This window comes from Dipodomys spectabilis, unplaced genomic scaffold, assembly GCF_019054845.1.
Source record: "Dipodomys spectabilis isolate Male_0828 unplaced genomic scaffold, ASM1905484v1 ptg000241l, whole genome shotgun sequence".
Lineage (NCBI taxonomy): Eukaryota > Metazoa > Chordata > Mammalia > Rodentia > Heteromyidae > Dipodomys > Dipodomys spectabilis.
The window spans coordinates 4,780,305-4,805,926 of record NW_024870918.1 but is presented as its reverse complement, the minus strand read 5'-3'; the positions used below and the strand labels follow the sequence as shown (position 1 = coordinate 4,805,926).

Below are 25,622 nucleotides of genomic sequence, written 5' to 3'. Positions count from 1 at the left end.
GTTAACTTTAGATCCTTTCCCAAGAAGTTATTCCAAGAACTTGGGCATTATTTCTTCAGGCAAGAAGAAAACTGGCTATGGGAAAAGTTGTGTTTTCCTGTCTGAATTTTCCTATTACTTATATCCCTCTTACAAACAGGATAACTAAGCAAAAGTCTTCTCATTAAATTCTTGGGGAAGGGGTAGGTAGAAGTTGGGGGTGAAGAGGGTGCTGGGTTCAAACTCAAGCTTCATACATGCTCAGTACAGCTTTACTACTCAGCTACATCCCCAGACATTTTCATCAAATCCTTCAAAAATATGAATTGAAACAAATATGAGTAATGTTTGGTAGACACAAGGGGAGTATGTTGATTTTAAACTTAGCGTTGGTTAATTTTTTCAAATAATTTATTTTATTATTACGTAGTTGTACAAAGAGGTTACAATTCCATAAGCCAGGTTATGAGTACATTACTTGTTTTTTTGTTTGTTTTTGCCAGTTCTGGGGCTTGCCAGGCCTGGGCACTGTCCCTAAGCTTCTTTTGCTCAAGGCTAGTACTCTACCACTTGAGACACAGTGTCACTTCTGGCTTTTCTGTTTATGTGGTATTTTTTTTGGGGGGGGGGGCAGTTCTGGGGTTTGAACTCAGAGCCTGGGCACTGTCCCTGAGCTTCTTTTACTCAAGGCTAGCACTCTACCATTAAAGCCACAACACTACTTCCAGCTTTTTCTGTTTATGTGGCACTGAGGAATCAAATCAGGGCTTCATGCATACTAGGCAAGCACTCTACCACTGAGCCACATTTCCAGCCCCTTTCTGTTTATGTAATACTGAGGAATCAAACTTCATGCATGCTAGGCAAGCATTCTACCACTAAGCCACATTCCCAGCCCCTGGGAATTTGATCACTGTCACCCTTTTATTGTTCTCCCCCATTTTCTTCTTTCCATCTCTTTCCCCAAGTTACCTAGTTCAATTTTTACATAATGTACATTGAATATAATGATTTCATTTGCTCACCCTTCCCTCTTCCTTCATTACTCTTTCTCAATGCCTGACCCCAACATGTTTCCACTTCCTAGCATTCATTTTGTTAAACAATTCATGAATTGTTCAGGAGTTACATGATTGGACCCCTCCCCTAGATATTCCATGCCTTAATAAGTTTCTATATTTATACACATAAAACCCTGTATATATTAAGTGATGGTTAATTTTAACTGGACTGAGAAACATTTAGATTAGTAAAACACACTCCTGTGTATGACTGAAGATTTTTGTTTTCCTGTCGGTCGTGGGGCTTGAACTCTGGGCCTGGGTGCCATCCCTGAACTCATCAGCTCAAAGCTGGCGCTCTACCACTTGAGCCACTTCCAGTTTTCTGGTGGTTTATTGGAGATAAAAGTCTCACAGACTTTCCTGCGGGAGCTGGCTTTGAACCATGATCTTCAGATCTCAGCCTCCTTGTAGCTAGGATTACAGGCCTGAGCCAGCGGCCCCCAGCTGACTAAAGATTTTCTTAGAGACAACTGTAAGTGGAAAAAGACTTTCCTGGCTGGGGGTGGCACATTCCCATAGGCTGGGGACCCTGACTGAATGGAATATGGAATAAGAAGAGAGGGACGAAGAAAAAGGCTGAGCGCAAAAGCTGTGATGTGAGGCGCTCTGCTCGCCACCCCCTCCCTAACATGAAGCCCAAATAAGTCATTCCTCTTTCAGGTATTTCGTCATAGTGATAGAAAGTCTAATACACACTCCATGCTCGGGAATGACTCTTCCCTAGGAAGAACACTTGTAATTACCTTCCTATGGAAAACTACTGCCTCCTGCCTCCAAAGTTAGAATGTTCCCCTCCGAGTTTAAGGGGCTGAGGCAACACAATGTGTTAGTTGTGGCTTCACATCCCACTTGCAGCTTGTCCAATGTTATATAAAAAGTGGTTTGTGGTGGGGGTTTTTTTTTGGTTTTTCTTTTCCTTTTAGAGTGCACACTAACCCGAGCCCCCCATCTAATGTCAACAGCCCTGGCGTGCTGGGGTGGAGGGAAACAGAGACAACTCACTGGAGCAGGCCATCCGCAGGTCCCCCAGGGAGCACATCGGAAATGACGATGGATGTTTCTCCATTCTCAAAGTGGGGGTTATCTCTGCCTCCAGACACAGCAATTCCAAATCCTCTTTTGGAATCCTGTTGGTGGGGGAGAGGGAGGAGAAAAATGAAAAATCCTTCTGTAAGTGGCTTTCAGGATTTGTTACAAGCACTCAATCACATAAAGGTCAAATCAATAACCAGAGACAGAGCAGGAGCAGATGGGGTACACAGAAACAAATGAAAACCAGATAAAGCATCATTGTGGTCAGCTGACAGTTTGTAATGGGGAGGGGAAAAAAAAAAACCCTTATCTAAAAGAAACAGCTTTGCCAAGCGGGAGAGCATTGATGGGTGGACTGGAGCCATGAGAAACCAGCAGGGAAGGAACAAAGTCTTCTGTCTAAATAGGGGTGTGCTGTTAGAAAGGAACTGTACCTGTTTGTGTCATGCTGTCCTGAGCTGGAACAACTTCAATTAAGATGGGATCTGGGCTAAAATTGTATTTTTACAGTACATCTTGAACTTCCCCTTAGATGAGCTAGCAATTTCACTTGAATTTAGGATGAAGAGAAGTTTATGGGCTTTCAAGATAAGAATCTGTCCCCTGTACTTGGGAGGCAGAGGAAGGAGGAAAGTGAGTTCCAGGCCAGCCAGGAACAATAAAACAAAAAAACCAAGCCAAACAAACAAACAAGATAAAAATCTGAGCATAAAATTAAGAGTTGCGCTCTCATGAGAAAGCAAAGCATTAAACCATTCCATGAATGGCAATGTGTACCAGTCAGCCTAGACAATACATAATCCTAACTTATTTCAGGGTTTATAAAAGCGAAGGCCAGTTTCATCCACAGACATGGGGAGATGTGGACTCACATCGTGAATCAGGCTGATAGTGTCAAAACTTACTCAGAGAAGAAAAGAAAATCTTTAGCCCATCACCAGGAACAGCCAGCCCATGCTACCAACGGATTACCAACAATTGCGCACTTCAACCAGACTGAATCACTGTCTGAATCATCCAGACAACAATGGGTCTGAAGCCTCATCACCAAGCACCTGATTTCAGGCACGGCCACGTGAGACGTGCAGAACTCACCTTCTGCAGGGTCACAGTATACTGCTCCCAGATCAGCTCTTCCATGCCTGGAGCCTGTTTGGAAATAAACAAAACAGCTTGATCAAAATCATACATACTTTAGCGCTAGAAATAAAGCTGTCATTCAAAAACAGCTCAATACCAAGTCCAGATCATATTTCCTATACACCAAAAATAGGATAATTATTCATAATGTAGTATCTATTTTCATGCAACTCTCCTTCCAGAAAATAGTGATCTTAATAATACTAGAAATTAGTGCAAGAGAGAGAGATACCCTTAAAGTGAGTGAGATGCTGGGCCTTTTACTATCTCCACTCACCTCTTTAGAAATATTTAGTCTCCCTGATATGTGAATGTTAAATCCAAAATGCAAGGAGATATGACAAAGTAAACAGGATTCAAGAAACAAAGGCTCTCCATTCAATTTGTCATATCATTTCTAAATGACTCCAGGCTCTTGACCGTGTGTGTGTGTGTGTGTGTGTGTGTGTGTGTGTGTGTGTGTGTGTGTGTGTGTGTGTGTGTGTGTGTGTGTGTGTGTGTGTGTGTGTGTGTGTGTGTGTGTGTGTGTACATCTGAGGGAAGCTAGGAAGAGGGCACACAATCAGAGGGAAACGGGGGGAAAAAATACAACAGAGGAGCCCATCAGCTGCACTGGACATTGAAGAAAACGAACTAAGCAACTCAAGAGCAGCAATGGGAGGGAGTGAATGAGAGGGAAAGAGGGAACAGCTTACACTAAGCAAAAGGAAAGAAATGTACATATCACCCGATGTGGAAGAAATAGTTGTATTGTCAAAGCTCATAGAATTCACAAACATTATAGACCATGATAATGACAATTTGCCTTGTGAAGGTTAAAATGTGTTTGTGACTTTAAGTATCACTATCTCACAATACTGTGAAATTTATGTAATCACTTCATCTCAATAAAAATTATTAAAAAATATTTAGCTTTAGCTGGGTACTGGGAATTCACATCTATAATCTCAGCTACTCAGGAGACTGAGATCTGAGGATCTGGGTTAGGTTTCAAACCAGCCCAGGCAGACAAATCTGAGAGACTCTTAGCTCCAATTAACCAACAGAAGGCTGGAGCTGGAGGCATGGCTCAGATGGTAGAGCCCCAGCCAAGCAAGAGCATGAGGCCCTGAGTTTAAACTCCAGTAACCAGCACAAAACAAGCAAAATATCTAGTTAGAGCAGATTTATTTTTTATTTTAAAGGCTCCCCGACCCCGCCTTCTCCTATCAAAAGTGATCTCCTGGCAAGTTTTCTGGGGTGATTTTTTTCTGACTTTTCCTCCACCAGCAACAGTGGATGAGGAAAGCATTGGATACACAGGTGACCAAGTCTTCTCTCTTTCCTACCAATATTCTAAGATAATAAATGTCTAGGAAATCCTTAAAAGCAGTAATGTCATTTAAAGAACAACCTTCCATTAAATGCAGGCTGCTTTTGAGAAGGCTAGACACGTCAAGAAAGCTGAAAGCCACAGAAAAAGCTGGCACTGAACAGGCATTTCACCAAGAGGCTGGAAAGACACAAAGTAAGTGAAAGCAGTATCAGGGCAGGCGATGAGAGCCAGATACATTAGAAACCTCACTTTCAGTGCACTCAGAACAGAAATGCTAGCCTGCCTGTCCAAAGCTATTGTGGAAATAACTAAAAATACCTCCCTGGAAGCTTCTTATCAATAGAGCTGTGTGCAGATTTGGAAGTGAAATGGCTAAGGGTGTGGCCACATACCTCCCCCCAAATCTGCCCCAAGTGGTTTTGCAAGCCTCTGCAAGGACAGCAATACCTTCCCCCCCCCCACCCTACCCCCCAATATATCTAAGGAATATGAGCTCACAATCAGAACAGGAACACAATGCAAGTCACCTTCAGTGAGTTAAGGAAACATAAATTTGGCAATGTCCAATCACAGACCAAAAAACAAAAAGATATAGTGTGTGTGTGTGTGTGTGTGTGTGTGTGTGTGTGTGTGTGTGTGTGTGTGTGTGTGTGTGTGTGTGTGTGTGTGTGTGTGGTGTGTGTGTGTTCTGAAGAGGGCATGAAGGGAAAGTAGAAGAGTAACAGACTGAAAATAAATTGAAATTAGGCGACATAAGATTAAGCCTATACATAGCAGAAGACAATTAATTACTGAATTAGAAGACTGACAAGAAAACATGACCCAGAACACAAGGGTGGGAAGTATGTCAAGAGGCTAGAAGCAGAGGCTTCAGGTGTTATACTGGTAAGGAGTGAAAGCTGCTAGGGCATTCTTGCAAAGAGAAATTTAATATCCAAAGTAATGATGGCCTTTCCATGATGAAGGTTTCTTTGAGCCAAGAAATCTGAAACAGCCAAATGCTGGTGGCTCATGCCTATAATCCTAGCTACTCAGGAGGCTGAGAGCTGAGGATTGCGGTTCAAAGCCAGCTCAGACAGGAAAGTCTGTGAGATTCTTATCTTCTATTAATTATCGAAAAACTAGAAATGAAGCTGTAGCTCAAGTGGTAAAGTGTTAGTCTTGGGCAAAAAAGCTCCCAGACAGAGCCCAGACAGCACCTAGTTCCTGAGTTCAGACTCCAGGACTGGCACAAAAAATAAAAATAAGATAAAAAATGAAAAATAAAAAAATGCATCAAAATTCAGACTTAAGGGGGGGAAAATGAGGGTTAGGGGGTAGGAGAAATGAGAATAAAAGGGGGGCCATTAAAAATATGGTAGGGCAAATGGGAGAAGAAAAAGGCAACAGAGGCATAAATATGTCATATATACATATATATATATATATAAAACGTGTATATAACACAAATATCAACCTAAAAGAAAATAAAGACTAAAAAGAAAAGGTAAAAAAAGAGAAAAAGTCAAATAGAAAATACAAAATATGGTTGTAGACAACAAAGAATGCAAGTAATCACAATAAATCTATACAAACACAAGTTGTGAGATTGAATAAAAGAAAAACAAGGTTACACAACTAAATATAGTTTGAAAAAGAATAAAACAGAATGACACAGTAATTGAATTAAATAAATAAAAGGTACTAGTGGGTAGCATATAGCTTAAAATAATGTCAGAAAAACTCTTTAAGCTCTACATTTAGAAGATACTTTCTTAATACAACTAGCCAGTCTTGCATGGATATAAGAAAAATGTACAAAATATGAAAAACAGCCAGATAATATGGTCCTTTCTTATTGAACAAAAAAAGGTAATTATATCCACTATGTATGTGGTAGCAGAAAAATAGGAAAGGCAATTTTATTGGCCCAGAAGATGGGCAACTAGAACTGATAACTCATTTTGAGAAGAATTTCTGATCTTTAATTCCCTTCCCTCTCACTTCTGGGACATTCCCTTAGCTAAAACAATCTGGTTCCAAAAAAAAATCAGAAATCCCAAGGATTTTTTTTTTTAATGCAATTCAAACAAATCACCTGGTAGGGTTAAAAAGCCAGACCATGCACTGGTGGCTCATGCCTATAATCCCAGCTGCTCAGGAGGCTAAGATTTGAGGATAACGGGTTTGAAGTCAGCAGGGGCAGGACCATCAATCAGACTCCAATTAACAACCAGAAGTGAAGCTGTGGTACAAGTGGTAGAACACTAGTCTTGGGCAAAAGAAGCCCAGGGACAGTGCCCAAGCCCTGAATTAAAGCCCCAGGACCAGCTCAAAAAAAAAAAAAAAAAGGAGAGAGAGAGAGACAGAGAGAGAAACACAAAACATAACAGAAGTGAGAAGGGCAAGCAAGTAAGTTGCTCTCGAGGTGCCTGAGATGGAGCCTGAGATTGAGGGAGGATGGTGAATTTCAAAGTGCATCAGCTATATTGTAATGTATAAACATTCTGAAAGACTGTTACCTACATTGCGCAAATCTGTATCAGTGGTCCTTGAGCACCTTCAATTTTCTTTTTCCTTTTGGCAGCATTGGAGTTTGAACTTAGGACTTGGAACTTGCTAGGCTGGTGCTCTTCTACTTGAACCATGACCCATAGTCATTTTAACCTTACTTCTCAGATACGGTCTCCGGTTTCTCTGAAGGCTGGCTTGGACCATGATCCTATTTATTATCTTTGCCTCTCATGGGGCTGGCATTGCATTCTCAGGCTAATTAAGATGGAGTCTCACTAACTTTTTTGCCTGCATTAGTCTCAAACCCAATTGTCCCAATCTGTGTCTCCATAGTTGGGATTACAGGTATGAACCATGAAGTTCAATCTGTTTGCTCTTGGTGTTTTGATGCCAGAGCCTTGAGCAATCCAGGTAAATGCTCCACTACTAAGCTACACCCCAGTCCTGCTTACAACTTTAAAAAAAAAAAAGAATGTTCTCATCGTACAGACTGTATGTAGTTGATGTTGTTTGGCAGTATGTGGATTGAACTCAAGGCCTTGGGTTTACTAGGCACGCACTTTACCACTTGAGTCACACCCCTACCAGTTCAGGTATATGTAATTTTTAAAATATCTATATTTAATGATAGTAAATTTTCAGATAGGGCTCTCACATCTCACTGCCTGTGTCCTGCTCTCTTCTAGAACAGTGTCTGGCATAGAGGAGGCACTCAAAGTTTTTCTCCTCAATAAACCAGGATATAGGATGAGTGCTGGTTGTTCCTATCTATAAACCTAGCTACTCAGGAGGCTGAGATCTGCATGGTTGAAAGCCAGCAGAAAAGTCCATGAGATTCTTGTCTCCAGTTACCCAAAAAATAGAAGTAGAGGTGAGGTTCAAATGGTTTGAGTGAAAACGCCAAGCCAGAGAGCAAAGCACTGAGTTCAAGTCTCAGTACTGGCATTAATGAGTAAACAATTTCAGAATATTTACTTTCTACTCATCCAATGAGAATGGAGAAGGCACTGGTTTCTACTACCTTTAAGTTTTGGGAAAGGAAATTTCTACTAAATTCAGCTACTGTCTGGTGTGTTTTGGTGTAGGCTAAAGATCAGGCAAGGCCAGTGCTCTACCGCACACCCACAACCTCAGTTTCCCCAAAAACACACTTGGTCAGGCTGCAAACTCATACCTATCGCCCAGTGTTCTAGCTGTGTTAATGACATTTCTCTGGACCTTTACTAAGTCTAAAATAGCATTTTCTAACAAGTGCAGGTATGATACTCAGGCTCTCACATTTGAATAATTGGCCTATCAGAGAGTTCTCTTAAAGGGAACTGCAAGCAGAAACACAACTGAAGTCTTGTCACACACGGGAGGAATCAGCGGGAGGGATCAAAGAGTACATCCTACATATGTCCTTGACACCTCAGGTTTCAGTTGCAGCCTGGGTAAACTACTCCATTTCCCACCTGGACGGGACCTCATGGGCTTTGCCTAGCTCACCTCCTCCATACCTTCCTGTACCTGAAGGCTGGGAAAATTTCAGCAAAGAAAATCAATCTGGAAGTCGTTGTTTAATAAAACAAAACACACAGATACGAATCCTTCTTGAAATAGATCTCCTCATATTAAGAAAACTCAGTCTCAAAAGACTCCACATAGAGCTCCCCTATGACCCAGCAATCCCACTTTTGGGCATTTACCCAAATGACCACAAACAAGACCATACTAAAGCTACCAGCACAACTATGTTTATTGCAGCATTATTTACCATAGCTAAGATATGGAACCAACCCAGATGCCCCTCAGTAGATGGATCAAGAAAATGTGATATATATACACAATGGAATTCTATGCCTCCATCAGAAAGAATGACATTGCCCCATTTGTTAGGAAATGGAAAGACTTGGAAAAAAATTATATTAAGTGAAGTAAGCCAGGCCCAAAGAAACATAGGTCCCATGGTTTCGCTTATTCACAATAACTAGTATATGTCTGGGACAAGTAGAAAAGGTCAAAAGCTATATTCATATGACCAGATAAGATTAAGTTAAGCAAAATGAACCCCAAGATAGGGACACAAGTGATTTTTTCTTTCTTGCTATTGTTTCTAACATATTTATAAGGTACCATGTGATTTTTTTCATTGCTTTAGATGTTCCTCCCCTACACTATAACCCCTGTTTTCACTGTATTTGATGTTGGTGCCCTGCATCTTGTATATACACTTCTCTAATTTGGGAAGGGTAAAAACAAAATGTTTAAATAGGGATACAGGTTGACCCCTTGTAACAATGAGATGCACAAGACACTATGTTGAAAAACGAACTTTACAATTGGGGGGAAGGGGATGTAGTTGTGGAGATGGGAGGGAAAGGATGGTAGGGGAAAAACAAAGGAGGAGGAGGAGATATACTCATTACCTTGCTCATAGAACTGTAACCCTCTGTAAAATATTTTTATAATGAAAAACTTATTTAAAAAAAAAAGAAAACAGTGCACAGCCCAGTCCCTCTAAAATGAATTTCAAACTCATCAGGAAAATTCTAATCAATAGCACAACATCTATTGCCCTAGCACTGGGCAATGCATTAGCTGGAGCCAAGTATCCAAAACTAGAGTGAGATTTGGGTTCAATGAAGGCCACATGGACATTAAAATAATGACGTAACTCTCACTAATCCTATATTAAGACCTTATTAGGATGCCTATATTTACAATTAAAGAAAGACTATAGGGGGAAGACTGGAAAAGATGCCAAATAATTGTTTAATTCCCTAAGGAACAACACAGATTTTTTTTTAACGTTCTCTGGACTGAAATTTTATCATTTAGTCAAATGAATGAGAGGCTAGCTTTAAACTTTTTTATTTTTAAAACACTGCTCAAAGTAGAATGAACCTGGCTTTTTACATTTACGACCCTTCCATAACTAGATGATAGGCTTTTAGGAATTCCTGTGTTACCTGCAAGGTTCATTTAGATTAAATTTGCCAATGAGAGGATCTGTCACCTATCACCACCATCACCACCACCACCATTGCTGACAGGGCTCAATCTAACTCTTAATCAATTTGACCTTACCACCAAGTTGCCCGGTGCCTAAAGTCCTCACAGTTTAGTATGCAATGGAGCTGACTCTAAGAGGCTGCATCTTATCTTGCTTAGTAAGCTGAGGCATTGACATTAACTACTACTAAAATGTAATATTAAAAGAACTTACGTCCTGCCACACTAAGTGATTAAATACAAAATCTTAAATTTTAAGAAATGGGGGGGGGCTGGTGGTAATATGGCTCAGTGGTAGAGTGCCTACTTAGCATGATTGAAACCCTGGGTTCGATTCCTCAGTGCCACATAAACAGAAAAGGCTGGAAATGGCTCTGTGGCTCAACTGGTAGAATGCTAGCCTTGAGCCAAAGAAACTCAGGGACAGTGCCCAGGCCCTGAGTTCAAGCCCCAGGACTGGTAAAAACAAACAAACAACAAAAAAGATGGGGGAATTGTGGTAAAAATAAATTTCTATAGCACTGGAGATACAGCTCAGTGGTAAAGCACATGCTCTGTATACACAAGCCCCAAGTTTGAACCTACTACCAAATGTAAGTAAATGAACTGGGGAAAAAAAATTGTTCTCTTAAACATTAAAAATTATGAGCAAGGTCGGCTCCTGGATGGCGAGCAGACTCCACCCACCTCGCAGCAAAGTCTCCACCCAGTACCTGCGTTACCTAGGCAACTGGCACACCTGGAAGAGGTCACATCTGCATCCGCTGAGGTCACATCTGAATTTGATGTGGCCACACCTTTCTCCGCCCATACCCTAGCTAAGGCCTAGCCCAGGCCCAGATGCTGTCTTTCCCAGATCTCTTTTCCAGCTCTCTCTCTTTCCCAACTCTCTTTTTCCCAGCTCTTTTCCAAGTCTTTCCCAGGCCTTTCCCCACCACGTGGAGGGCCAACATGGCCTGGTGCCAGCCAGAACGATGAATAAACCTACCCCTTACCTGAATACCACATGCGTGGTGCGGTTCTTACTCGGCTACCTCTTTTTAAAAAACTAACAAAATCCACAGAACTTTACCTTTTTGCAAAGTCTCCTGGCAGACCTGTAAGTTGTTCACTCATTCATTCGTTCACTCAAAAAAATTTATTGAAGCAAGAGTTGGTGGCTCATGCCTATCATGCTAGCTACTTGAGAGACAGAGATCAAAAGAAACATGGTCTCACCCCAAAATTTGTGAAACCCCATCTCAGCCAATAAGCTGCGTGTGGTGGTATGAGTCCATCATCCTACTTGTAAGGAGGTATGAGTAGGAGGATATTGTGGTCCAAGCTAGCAGAGCAGAAAGGCTAGACTGTATTTAAAAACTCACGAGCCAAAGGACTGGAACTTAACTCAAATGTTATATAGCACTTGACTAGCAAACACAAAGCCGAACTCCACAGTTCAAACTCCAATACCCACCACCAAATATTCTTTTTCTATTGAGCCACACCATTCCATGCCAAGCATATAGTTTCTGGTAATCAAACATATCAGTGAATAAAATCGTCAAACACAAGGTAGGTGCGGGTGGCTCACGCCTATAATCCTAGCTACTCAGGAGGCTGAGATCTGAAGACCCTGGTTCAAAGTCAGCCTGGACAGGAAAATCTGTAAGACTCATTGCCAATCAACTACCAAAAAGCCAGAAGTGGAGCTATGGCTCAAAGGGTAGAGTGGTTTGCCTTGAGCAAAAAAAAAAAAACAGCAACAACTCAGGGACCACATGCTGGCCCTGAGTTCAAGCCTCAGGTCCGGCACCAAAAAAAAGTCAAGCCTTTGTGGATTGTACTGGTTCCCATGGGTGTACCCAGAAAGCAAACCCCTGTCTTCCCTACCTCATTTATCTATTATCACTTCAGAAACACACAGCTCCCTGCTAATCACACTTGTTCCCCTGAATATCAGTGCTGGGCACATCCCAGGGGAGAAGCTGCCAGCAGGAGCAGCAGCTTAGCAGCAAGCTGAGCTCATCCTGCTCAAACTGGGCCACGGGGGCTCTGGCCCCACCCTACCCACCAGCTCCGATTCAGTGTCAGCACGGGGTCTTCTCAACACAGCACACATATCAGCAGGTTGCTGTTTGTGAATTGGGAGGTCCAGGCCCCCCTGGGAAAGCACACACATGTTAGAATTAATTACAGGTGCCCATGTTCTACAATACAGTGACTCTCCTGGGCAGATGACAGATAGGCCATGAAGGTATCTGAGCAACAGCATCCTCAATGCAACACCTGCAAACAACCCAGGCATCTCTCAAGAACACAACAGAAATGCATATATGATAGGTAATAACACATTGCACTACAAGGAAAAACACACACACACACACACACACACACACACACACACACACACACATCTCAAACAGAATGCCAAGTGAAAGACATCCCAGAAGGATCTGCACAATGTGGCATCGTTTTTATGTCATTCAAAAAGCAACTAACTGATCATTGTCCAAAGGAGAAATATACGCATTACTTGAATTGTGAAACAGTAACCCCTCTGTTCAACACCTTCATAGTAACAGTAAAACTACATATTTTTTTAAACAGGCAACTGATGTTTCATGACAATATGAACATTTAACACTACTGAAGTTAAAAGTGGTTTTTAAAACAGTAAGTTCTGCTATGTATGCTATGCCTGTCTACAATAGAAACTGATCCCTGGTTTACAGCTATGTATGCACACAAGGGTGTGTTACACATGGATCTGAATATACGACAAGACCCCTAAAGAAAAAGCCAGGGAATGAGATATACAAATTCAGGAAGACATGGCTTGGGGTGAGGAGGGTCACAAAGGATGTGTGTACAGCACTTTTGCAAGGGTCTTTGGATACAGATAATGGAGTCACAACACCAGCTTATGTTTTACGCTCTAGAAAGTTCATTCTTTTGTGGATATGTCATCCTTTCTTAAGTTACAGGGGGAAAATGGAGGCAAGTGAGTGACCATAAAGAGATAACTTGGTTCCTAGCCATGACCCAACATCGAATGGTACACCTAATTCCAAAAAACTGTGCAGAGTGAAAGTGTGACACTTTCCATGGGGTGGGGGAGGTAGGGATGATACCAGCCAGGGGAGAGGCACAGGGGAGGCCAGGAGGGCAAAGGGGGGGGAAGGGCAGGGGCAGGGATGGGGAGGAGGCTGGTGGAGCTATGGGACCCAGAAGAACACAAGGCATCTCGACCTTTCACCCCCAGGGTCAAGATTCTGTCCCCCATGAAACCTGAAATGTGCTTCCAGCTTTGTTATTGTTTGGTCAATTGTGGGGCTTGAACTCAGGGCCTGGGCGCTGTCCCTGAGCTCTTATTGCTCAAGGCTAGCGCTCGGCCACTTTGAGCCACATCCCCACTTCTGGTTTTCTTGTGGTTAATTGGACATAAGAGACTCATGGACTTTCCTAACTAGGCTGGCTTTGAACCTCAATCCTCAGATCTCAGACTCTTGAGTAGCTACGATTACAGGTGTGAGCCACCAGCGTTCACTTTTACTTTCTGTGTGAGCAGCATTAACAACCTTCTCTACTTTAACAAGACTTTCCCAGACGCACAGGATATTAGAAGGGGGGGGGTATGTGTCTACCATAAATAAAAAGTTTTGTGATAACAGTGAGGTGTTTTCACAAAGAAGAAAGAGAAAGGGATCAGGGGAAAAAAAGTTATTTGACCTTCTGTACTTTTAAAAAAAAACCCTACACTTTTTATAAAGCTGTCTCCTTTAGAAAACTTTGACTAAATAGATTATTTTTAATCCTATGTATATAGTACCTAAAGAATAAAGGAACATCTTTTTTTAAAACCACATAACTAGGCTTACAAGAGATAAATGGTAGATGTTTTCTCTTATATGCAGAAATTAGATCCAAATTATAAACAAGGAAGGATTCCGATGGTTTAATTCCTTGAATAACGAATAGTTAACAAATGAGTAACAAGATGCTAAAACTGGGGGGGGGGGGGGGGGGGGCAAAGGCTGGTAGGGGGCAGACAAATGAAGAGAAGAGAGGTGGGCAAATACAGTCATTATATTCAATGAAAATGGAACCACCTAACTTGAGGGTATGAATGGGAGTAGGAAAAATGGGGGTAAACATTGGTCAAGATGCATTGTACTCATAATCTAACTTGTTGAACTGAAACCCTGTCATACAACTACGAAACATTAAAAAAGAAAAGAAAAAAGAACCACCAACAAATAGCCAGGTCTTGCTTGTACAACTTTTAGTGATGGGAGTCACAGCTCAACACAAAGACCACCAAAGCGGTCTGTCAGAGACAAGGTGAATGAGAGCCCCCAGCCGCATAAGTAAACAAATAGTTACGAGAGGACGCACGTTCAAACTATAGAGAAAGAAAGTTTAAAAAAAAGAAAAAGAAGCCAAAGTATTTCTCTGGCAATTTCTAAGTCTAGACATAAGAATAATACAGATTTCTGCAGTATAAGAACGCAAAAATGGTTTAGCCCCAAACACAAAATCCTCAAACACAAACACCCAGAACAATACTTTGATCTCTACCCAGGAAGCCAAACGGGCAGCCTTTGCTTCACAAATGCAGCCTGACGCTACCAATTTCCCCAGGATTTACTAGCAATGGGTTGGGAGGGGAGAGGGAACTGGGAGAAAATGAGGGAGAGGGGTGACACTGCTCAAAAAGAACTGTACTCATTCCCTGACTTTTCTAACTGTGACCCCTCTGTCCATCACCTTTACACCAAACATTAAAAAAAATAAAGAAAAATAAAGAAAAAGACAAGGACTTCCAAAAGCCCATCTTGGAAGGCAATGCAGCGTGCAATCTCACCATTCCGCATACTCAAAGCGCTCAGAACGTAACTCAGTCCCAGGAGAAAGGAGTTAATCGTGAGAGGGGGCTTTGTTCCCCACTCTCCCGGCAAAGCAAGCGTGGCAAAGGGAAGGGGGAAAGCTCAGTGCGGGACTCACATGGCCTTTCAATCTCCCAAACTTTTTCACAGCCTGGATCCACATTCTCTGGAGGACCTGAGCCGTCTTCATGCCGCTGCTGCATCAAGGGGCTGCATGCAGTACTGCCTACCTCCCTGCTGCTCACCCATTCTCCTCACTGCACGTGGTTACGTAAGATGGATACAATAGTGGCCCACATTCCCTCCCAGCAAATTCTGTTGTCATCTTGCACAGTGACACATCCATGCAGTGGGGGACGCTGCTCCCTGTGAAAAAGCACCACTTGGGAGCCCGGAAGAAGTCGTTTGGATGTAACACCACCTGAACAGCTTGAGTGTCTACCCTCTCCCACCCAGGATCAGAGCAGACATTTCCTCGAGGCACACAAGATGATCTGGCGTTTCTGCAAGATTTATAATGAACACTTGGCCCTTCCAATCCACAGGTCCTGCATCTTCAGATCCAACCCGGAGGATCATAAGTATTTTTTAAAGGAACAACAACAACAACAAAAATCCCCCACACTCAGAAGACCAGGACTGGTTGGTTGGTATTGGGGGGTGTAGGAGGGGGGAGGGAGAGCGGGAGGGGAGGGATCTCAAGTTCAAAACCAAGCTGGACTATATAGTGAAGCTATCTCAAAGATGCAAACAATACCTGACTTAGGTAACTGTAACCCTTCTGTACATCACCTTTGTAAGAATTTTTCAAAAATGGGGGGGGGGGGGGGGAAGAAAAGCAAGCAAGTCTGCACTAAATGATGGATGTACAGACTTTTTCTGTCATTGAAACAACTTTACGTAGCACTCACGTTATATAAGCAGTAGAAATAATCTAAACATGTGGGTAACAATGCAAACGCCAAACCGCTGTAGTGTAAAGCCTCCTAGCTCTGCACATTTGGGTGCCCAGAGAAGTCCTGGAGTCAATCCTTCCAAGAGAGGAGGGATGACTATCTATGGAACCTTCTAGAGGGACCCTCTAGACCCTCTCGGAACAACACAGACACAAATCCAGCCACCTAGAAAGAAACTAGTAGTGGTTCAGATCAACTGAACTGCTGATGGTTACATAGAAATTTAATGTCAAAATGTTCCACATTCTTGAAGATAAGCAAGGGAAGATAAGACCTGGGCAGCTGGTACAGCGAGGACCCGACTCAGGGACAGAGCCCTGGCTCAGCCAAGCTCCTCTTCTAAACTTGGCATAAAGTTAGCAGATAAAAGAACAAAAGGCCCAGCCATCCATTTCTCTGTCCATGCCACAGAGGGAGAAAGTACTTGGGATAGGGAGGAGTAAGACTTCAGGATTTTTTTTTTAAAAGGATTCTAAACACTAAAGAGATTGTATGGGATACCTGGAACTTTCCAGCTGGATTTTGGGAGTCTGGGAGGTAGATTAGAAGAAGACACTGGGGCAAGAGTTAAACAGGTGGACCACTGTCCAATGCTGTGTATACACGATTAAAGTGAATGATTGCTGTTCCTTTTCATGTTTATTGTTTCCCTTTTATGGGGTCCTAGTGTTCTGAACTCAGGGCCTCCAACTTGGTCGCAGTCAGATGCTTTACATATCCCACAGCCCTTGTCAGCTTTAGTTATTCATTTTAGAGAGGATCTCCCATTTTTGCCCAGAGGCCTAGCTACAGACTGAGCTGAGTCACCATGCCCAGCTTAGTGGCTGAGGTAAATGTTATCTTGCGAATGGGGGGGCGGGGGGGGGGGGGCGCGGAGGGTCTAGGCTGATGTATGAACCATGATCTCCCAATCTCTGCTTCCTGTGTAGCTAGGGCCATAGGTGTGAGTCACCATGACGATTCTTTCAGTGTTTGGTTCACTTAAGCAGGCAGGCAAGAGACATCTGTCTGCGTCCGTCCCTGGTTTTACAAATATTAGGCTTCTCCAACGTGAGCTTTTCTTGCCTGCTTTTGATCTGTATCATTAGCAGACAGGCTGAGCTGGAACACGAAGGGAAGATGGCAGAAGCAGCAACAGAGCAGTAACATGATGAGGTGGCAGAGGGGACAGCAGCCACTGTCCCCAGAGGGCAAGCGCAGGAGGCCAGAGAAACAAGAGCTCAGCTTGAGAGATCAGCGGGGGCAGAAACGAGGAAGCTGGAGTCATGAAGACTGTGAAGAGACAGTGAAGAGCTAGAGGAGAAATGGTGGAATCTGGTCTCAGACACCCAAGCCCTGCACTGCCGTCAGGGAAGGCGGGTTCTGACATACTTGTTTGTCACTGTACAGCTGAGGGTTCTGGTATCCAAGGCTCTAACACGGGCAGGCGCTGCCTGCTGCTGTCTACACCTAGAAGCTGGGAATGGCAATGAATGCCACTAATTTTTTTTTTTTAAGCTTGGGGTTGTGGCTGTAGCTCTATGGTAGAGAACTTACCCAGCATGCACTAGGCCCAGGTTCCATCCCAACATCAAAGATAAACATAATTTTAAAATACAGCAAATAAAACCTGCATATAGCTTGGCTCTACAGATAACAGAGCACTGATCACAATCGTAATCCAAGTCTTCAGGCATCAAATTTTAATAAAACTTCTCTGTCATTGTCTGTCTGTCTGTCCATCACTCTCTCTCATACATCTACACACACTCACACACATACACACACACACCAACAAATAATTACATTGAAGACCTCTACACTTACAGCGCTGGCACATGAAACCATAAAGTATAATTTAAATTTATTGTTTGTAATTACAAAGAAGCCATTAATAAGCCAAAAAGGAAGCTACTAATTTGTCAACAAAGACACAGCCCGGTCTACTCTGTGATTTTTCCAAGCTGACTCAGCCCATTGAACGTGAAAAAAATACAGCTTCACTTTAAGAAAAAAAAAACAAGCACATGTACAAACTACCGCCCCATAATAGATACCAAGATAAAGGAAATTATACCCTGCTTGGTGAACAGGCAGGTTAGAAAGCCTGCCTATTAGAGCTGCTTGGCCACATGCTACCAGAGGGAGTTGGTGCCAGATGACACACAAGGTAAACTGTCCCTCCCAGACCTGTGGCACCTGCAGAGGGCAGCTCACTGCAATAAGACAGACACAGTGTTCCCGCTGTGCATCAATGAGGCTGGTGAGGCTCCAAGAGGCACCAAGCAGGCAGAGGCCTGAGTCTCAAAGACAGCCTCTCCCACCTGAGAGTCAATGCCAAAGGGTAAAACCCCTCACCTTTCTGTACAGCATCACCCAAGAGCTTGGGAGAAATGCAGACGGCTAGGCCCTACGTGGGACCTGTTGGTAAGACTACTAAGCATTTCAAGGCAGGCACGGTTGAGACCCGGCTACCCCAGAGGCAAAAGCAGGGTCTGAGGCAGGTGTAGGCAAAAGCACAAGACCCTATCTGAATTAAGTAAAGCAAAAAGAGCAGGCGGTATGGTTCAAGTAGTAGATGACTTTCCTAGCAAGGTAGAAGATTCTCAGTTCAAACCCCAGTACTGACTTCCCAATTCCGCCCACCCCACCCCCCCAGAAAAAGCATTTTCAGTGGAGAATATACGCATTCCAGTTTGAGACGTACTTACACACGGCGGCCCTCCCCCGCACAATGCTCTGCCGTCCAGTGTGCAAACACTCATCATCCGTGGCCGCTAGGCACGTGACCGTGGGAACAGTGCGACTGTGGAGGTGCGTTTCACTTTAATGCATTAAAATCTGTAAACAGTCATACCTATTATTTCACACAAGCAGTTCTAAGCCCTCTTTAAAAGATGTCCTACTATTTTTTTTTCCTGCCATGGTACTGGGACTGAACTTGGGCCCTCGAGTTTACCACTGGAATCAGGCCCCCAGCCCTTTTGTTTGGTTCTGTGAAGGCTGGCCTCCAACTCACAATCCTCCTGCCTCCACCTCCCCCATGTAACTTGAAATTACAGGAATCTGCCATGCCCGGTTAATGACATCTTCTATGTTGTACTGGGGTTTGAACTCAGGGCTCTGAGCTCCCTGGGTAAGTACTCTACCACGGAAACCTTGCCTAAGATATTCTATTTCCAAGAAGGTTCTAGAAATTTATAACAAGGCAGACATGATCCTAAAGTCCTCTTTGAAGAGGAAAAAGACCGCTAATTTTTTTTAAACAAAACTTGTCTTTACATTTTAAGAAGCCTTGGGGTAATTATAACATTTATCCTGTAAGAAAAAACCATTGTGAACTTCTCTTGTAAATATATTGATATATTAAAGTTAGCAAATGATGTTCTGGAAATAAAAACTGAACCAGCCACTAGCTCTGAGGAGAAGACACAATAATTTCATGTTAGACCACTCACTTATGACTGATTGTTCCAGGCTTCTGGTTTCAGCTGCACAGGTATTTGCTGCGTGTAGGTATGTATGTAAAATGCAGTAAGCCAGTGAGTCAGTATGCTCTTGCATGAGACACTGCCCAAGGGTGAGTGATCACTGCAATGATCAGGAAATCAAGGGACAAAGACCTGCAGCTTTTCTGGAATACTCACTTTCCCATTAGGGAGAGCACGTAGTAGTGAAGACCAGAGGTGGGAAAGGGAAAGGTGTCTTATGACAAGAGAAATGTAAGCTCAGATTTCTGAAACAGTGGTGTTTCCATCCTTAGAAGAAGCTGTCCATCCTGAGTTTCCTGTGTGACATGATTCATGAGACAGGACAGTCCTTCCAACGTTTTCCTAAATTTATGGCTAACACTGGAAATTCTAACCAAAGGAGTTATACATTACCGATCTCCTCTCAAAAACTACACACTTGCCTCATAACTCAAATCACAGCCCAAAAGACTATGCTCCATTAAAGTGTACAAAGGCGTACAAGTTTTCCTTTTTGTGGAAATTGTGGTTTTCAGGAAATCAGCAAAGATCAATGCCTGTATGTGTAATTAACACGGATAGTCCACTAGGTGACACCATAGTGCAGGAAATAACAAGAAATGGCTCCTGCTTGCTTTCAAATATAAAGTTTCAAAACATAATTTAGAAGTTAGAAACTGACTTGGATAATTACATTAAGGACATGGAGGTGTGGCTCACGTGGTAGTGCACTAGCTGTAAGCAAAAAAGCCAAGAGCTCAAGGCCCCGAGTTCAAGTACCCCCTCCCCCCCCCCACAAAAATAATAGTAATAACATTAAAACTTTTGCTTTTACAAAATTCAAGGCAAAATTGCAAACAGTGAGGAAAGGTTAAAATCGGAAAGCTGTATTTTTGTGTTCATTAACAGAAATACATAGTGTTTTAAGAAGAACATGAAAAACAATTTTTTGCTAGGTGTATTGGCAGACATCTTTAAGCCCAGCTATTCAGAGGCTGAGACAGGAAATGGAAAGTTTGAGAGTAACCTGGGCAAATCAGTGAGGCATTGTCTCAAAATGTAATAATAACAGCAATAATAATAACTTGATAAAAACAAAAAGGATCTGAGAGCCGGTGGCTCACACCTATAATCCTAGCTATTCAGGAGGCTGAGATCTGGGGATGGCAGCTCCAAGCAGCCCAGGCAGTTAAGTCTGTGAGACTCATCATCCATTAAAAAGCCACAAGTAGAGCTGCAGTTCCAGCAGTAGAGCACTAGCCTTGGGCAAAAAAAGCTCAAGGATGGGCCCAGGCCTTGAGTTCAAGCCCCAGACCAGCACCAAAGAAGGAAGGAAGGAAGGGAGGGAGGGAGGAAGGGAGGGAGGAAGGAAGGAAGGAAGGAAGGAAGGAAGGAAGGAAGGAAGGAAGGAAGGAAGGAAGGAAGGAAGGAAGGAAGGGAGGAAGGGAGGGAGGGAGGAAGGGAGGGAGGGAGGGGGCTGGGGCTGAAGCTCAGTGGGAGAGCACTTGTCTAAGATGTATGAGGCCATGGGTTCCACCCCCATAACCTCAGAAACAATGTAAGAGCATGTTACAGCCAATGGATGCCTTCTGAATGCTGGATGTACACACAGATGATGACAAGAGCCCAGGCCAAAGCACACGATCAAGAGCTATTCATTAGACAGAGGGGCATCACTACCTGTCCATGGGAACTGCATCCTGTCCATGGGAACTGCATTCGCCAAGGTCCTAGGGCTTGAACTCAGGGCCTAGGCACTATCCTGAGCTTCTTTTGTTCAAGGATGCTACTCTACCACAAGAGCCACAGTTCCACTTCTGGTTTTTGTTTTTTTTTTTTTTTTTTTTGGGGGGGGGGTGTAGTTTTCTGGAGATAAGAGTCTTGTGGACTTTACTGCCTAAACTGGCTTTGAACCCGGATCCTCAGATCTCAGCCTCCTGAGTAGCTAGGATTACAGGCATGAGCCACTGGCTCCAGGCTTTAGCACATTTATTTAAGAAGTAGATCCACCCAGTGCTTTATCATTACTCTGAAGTTTCCTCAGGCAGGAAATAAGAATAGTTCGGAAGTGAAAAGGCCAACAACCTAGCAGCATAACAAACGAGCTGAGCCAGAGAGAGGCAAGAGCGTCAGAAATGTAGACATGCTTGATGGCAGAGGACAGTCCCTGTGCTGATGCTTTCCTCTATCTCCAAAAGCAAACAACATGCTTGCAGGTTTCCATTCTGCACGTCTTCTTGTATTACATCACTGCTACACCCAGAGGAAATCTACCCTCAGAACCTCTCAAGGCTCAGTGCCAGGTGACCTTCCTAGCCTGGAGCCAGAAGAAACCAGTCCTGCAGATCAGCACGGACCCATCCTTTCTCCCTCCCAGAGCCATGAAGGGTGCAGGCAGGGCATCCATCCGACAGCCAAGAAGGGTGCGGATAGGGTGTCCTGGGTCCCCTTCTTCCCGACCTACTATTCTCAGATGGAAAACAATCTGCAGAAGAACCCAAGCATCTAGCTGAAGGATAACATTTTCTTAAAGGGCCAGACAGTGGGTGGGGCATTATGTAAAATCCAAGATACAGTGATGGATGCTTGAGTCCCCACACAATGAGATAATTTATGTATACTACTTTTCCCCCATATAGGTACAACAATAAAGTTTCATTTTAAAAGGAGCATAGTGAGAGATAAACAACATAAAAATAGGACAATATTAGTCAGACGCTGCTGGCTCATACTTGTAATCCTAGCTACTTGGGAAGCTGAGATCTGAGGATCACGGTTCGAAGCCAGCCCGGGCAGGAAAGTCCACGGGACTCTTATCTCCAAGCAACTACTCAGAAAAAGCTGAAGTGGTGCTGTGGCTCAAGTGGTAGAACACTAGCCTTGAGCATGAAGAGGCTCAGGGGCAGTGCCCAAGCCCTGAGTTCAAGCCCCAGCAGCAACAAAAAGAAAAAAAAAAGGCAGAACAATATTAAAATAGAATTCAATATTAAATTTTGACAGAGTTCAGGAACAATGATAACAGAATATTGTAATATTTTGCTAGAATTTTCCACTTAATATGTTCAGACCATAGCAAACTCTGGGTCTCTGAAGTAATCATTTAGAATGTAACCATCTTACAATATAAAAAATGAGCCAGGGTCTGGTGGCTCATGCCTATAATCCTAGCTACTCAGGAGGCCAAGTTATGAGGATCAAAGTTTGAAGCCAGCTTGGGCAGCAAAGTCTACAAGACTCTAACCTCCAGTAAACTACCAAAAATAGCCAGAGGTGGAGCTGGGACTCAAGTGGTAGAGTGTTAGCCTTAAGCAAACCAGCTCAGGGACAGCACTTAGGCCCACAGTTTAAACCCCACAAGGAGATAATTAAAGGCTTTCTTAAGCAGTATCAACACACAGGCTCGGCAGGGCACTGTGTACATGAGTTAGACACACAGAAGGAAAAGCTTTGATTCATTTTGGTTTTCTTTCCCCTGGCGGTACTGGCGTTTGAACTCAGGGCCATTTGATTGCTAGGAGGCCGCTCTACAGTTGGGCCACATTCCCATCCCAAAACTTTTGATTCTTGATACCATGGCAGGATGAAGAAAAAGCCCCTAAAGGAAAGAGGTGGTGCCCAGAACCCAGGGCAATCTGCCTCAGAGAGAATGTAAACAGTTACCACACAGGTCAACCTAAGACCTGATCACCTTCTACACCACCAGCACACACGGCTAAGCTCAGAACCAAGCACTGATGCTCTAAATAGAAACTCGGCCAGCCAGTCAGTTCTTAGTCCCGCCTGAGGCGGCCACAAGAGAAAAAGACACCCCTACTAGGACTGGGGAAAGGTAGTTTAGGAAAGTAAGTTTGTATTTAGAAACGTTCTAGCTCTTTCTACCCACCTCCCACCTCCCTGGACTGGTTTTCCATATCCTCTCCAGTACCAAAGCCAACAACTAACTGGAATTCCTTATCTGCTCCATCACCAAAATATTCTGCTTTTTAAAAAAAAAAAAAAATCCCTATCTTTTCCTCAATCACAACTCTCACAGAGCTGGGTGTGGTGGTGTATACCTGTAATCCCAACACTCAGGAGTCTGAAGATCTCAAAGTTCCAGGCCAGCTGGGGGGGGGGGGGGGGAAGCTCTCTCTGTTTTTACACATGGGGTCTCCACTTGATATCATAAGAAAGGTAACTGTTTTTGTTTTTTGGGTCAGTTGTGGGGCTTGAACTCTGAGCCTGGGCGCTGTCCCTCAGCTCTTCAGCTCAAGGCTAGCGCTCTACCACTTGAGCCACAGCGCCACTTCTATTTATGTGGTGCCTCATGCACTCTACCACTGAGCCACCTTCCCAGCCCCAAAAGCTGTTTTAACTCCAGCCTAAGTCTGCTTGAAGCATTATTTTAAGAGATCTACTTTGATCCCAAGCTAACTTGTGGGGTAGAATTCTGACTCTCCAACAGGCAAGTTTCCAAAGAGCATTTAAACTTTCTATTCTTCCAACTTACCATAATTTCATTTCTAACCAGAGGAGACTATGCAGTCTGAAAGTATAACTCAGCCTGGTGTTGGTGGCTCATGCCTGAATAGCTGGATTCAGCTATTCAAAAGGCTGGGTTTTGAGGATCAGGGTTCAAAGCCAGCCTGGTAAGGATGTCAGTGAGACTGTTAGCTCTGATTAACCAACCATCAAAAAGTGTGAAGTGGAGCCATGGCTCAAGTGGTAGAGAATCAGCCTTGAGCAAAAACCTCAGGGACGGTGCCTAGGTCCTAAGTTCAAACCCCAGGAGTGGCACTGGATATCTAATCTATTTCTCCATAAAGCGCATCTTAGGATCTCTGGGGCTCCAGACAGTAACGGACATATTAGCCTCTGAGGACATATTAGCAATTCCCTGCTAGTATTTCTACCGCACTCAGTGATGATCTTAAACTCCTAGAAATCAACAGAGAGCTTTCTCTTTGTTTGCCAGTGTGGTTCCGAGAAACAGAAGCTACTCAGAAACTGGGGGAAGAACTTGCTGGTTTCAAATTTGTCACACGGACCAGGGATCAAATTCCTTCCCTGTCACACAAGCTGTGTGTACCTGGGCACGTTTCCTCAGCTGTGAAAATCAGGTTAACACTGACACTCAGCTCTCTGGGAGAGCTCCAAGGGCCTGCATTACCTGCTCCCGCCTTACCCTTCTCCTTCCCAGCCCCACGAGCAAAAGCCAGGATGGACAGCACAAAGGACGGCCCTTTCCTCTAGTCCTGGGATAGCACATGCAGTGTCTAACCCCACCAGGATTCCTGAAAATCAGGGACACGGGCTGTTCTAGAAGCTCCACGCTCCACTGATGTATGAAGAGTAGGGTTTTGGCTTTTCAGTTGAGTTTTGTCAGTACGGGGTTTGAACTCCGAGTCTTGCACTGGTGAGCCAGGTGCTCTTTTCCACTTGAACTACTCCTCTAGCCTTTTCTGCTTGTTAGTTTTTTCCCCCAGATAAAGCACTGGGCCCCCCCTGATCACTATCCTCATACCTAGTTCTACCAGGTAACTGGGATTAAGGCCAGTGCTAACATGTCCAGCCCCAGAGTTATCAACAGGTCAAAGGTAAGGTTTGTTTAATGAAATGCAGTCTCACTAACTTTGGGGCTAAGGCTGACCTCAAACCTGGACCTTTTCTTTCAGTGCTACAGAGCTGGGATTATAGGTGTCAGCCATCTGTGTTTTAAATTTGTGGGTCCAGTAATAGAGCTACAGATTCAATGGCGATCTAACTTTCCTCAAAGTACTTCTTGGAGGGGAGGAAGTTAGTAAGGAGACAGACATAATTACACCGAACTAGATACTACATAGCACCCCAATTTCTGGTGTCACTTAAAAAAGAAACAAGGGGCCAGGCACCGGTAACTCACGCCTGTCATCCTAGCTACTCAGGAGGCTGAGATCTGAGGATCACAGTTCAAAGCCAGCCTGGGCAGGAATAGTCCGTGAGGCTCTTTATCTCCAGTTGCCCATTAAATAGTTAGAAGCGGAGCTGTGGCTCACGTGGCAGAGCTCTAGCCTTGAGTAAAAGAGGTTAGGGACAGCACCCAGGCCCTAAGTTCAAGCCCCAGTACTTACTGGGAAAGAAAAGAGAGCGAGAGAAAGAAAAACAGGAAGAAAGAAGAAAGAAGGAAGGAAGGAAGTAGGGAAGGATACTTCTCACTCTATTCTCTGGAATCTACCTCCTCCCTCTCTTTCTTTCATCTTCTTTCATTCATCCAGCAACTACTCTAGGCTAGGCCTAGGAAAACAGAGCCAGCCTGCCCGGGACTCTTCCCCAGCGAATGCTGGAACCAGGAAGATTCAGGCCTGATTGGTGGA

At 43.7% G+C, this 25,622-nt stretch overlaps 1 protein-coding gene across 4 annotated transcripts in view; it reads right to left on the bottom strand.

Moving 5' to 3' along the window:
• Positions 1–25,622, bottom strand: part of Tjp2 (tight junction protein 2) — a 91,547-nt gene that overhangs the window by 35,964 nt on the left and 29,961 nt on the right. For all 4 annotated transcript variants that reach the window (XM_042699346.1, XM_042699343.1, XM_042699345.1 and 1 more), the window contains exons 2-3: positions 3,171–3,224; positions 2,046–2,170 (exon numbers count right to left, since the gene is read on the bottom strand). In XM_042699346.1, the coding sequence (XP_042555280.1) occupies positions 2,046–2,170; positions 3,171–3,215 (170 nt within the window). In that variant the 5' untranslated portion in view covers positions 3,216–3,224. The remainder of the gene's footprint in view (positions 1–2,045; positions 2,171–3,170; positions 3,225–25,622) is intronic.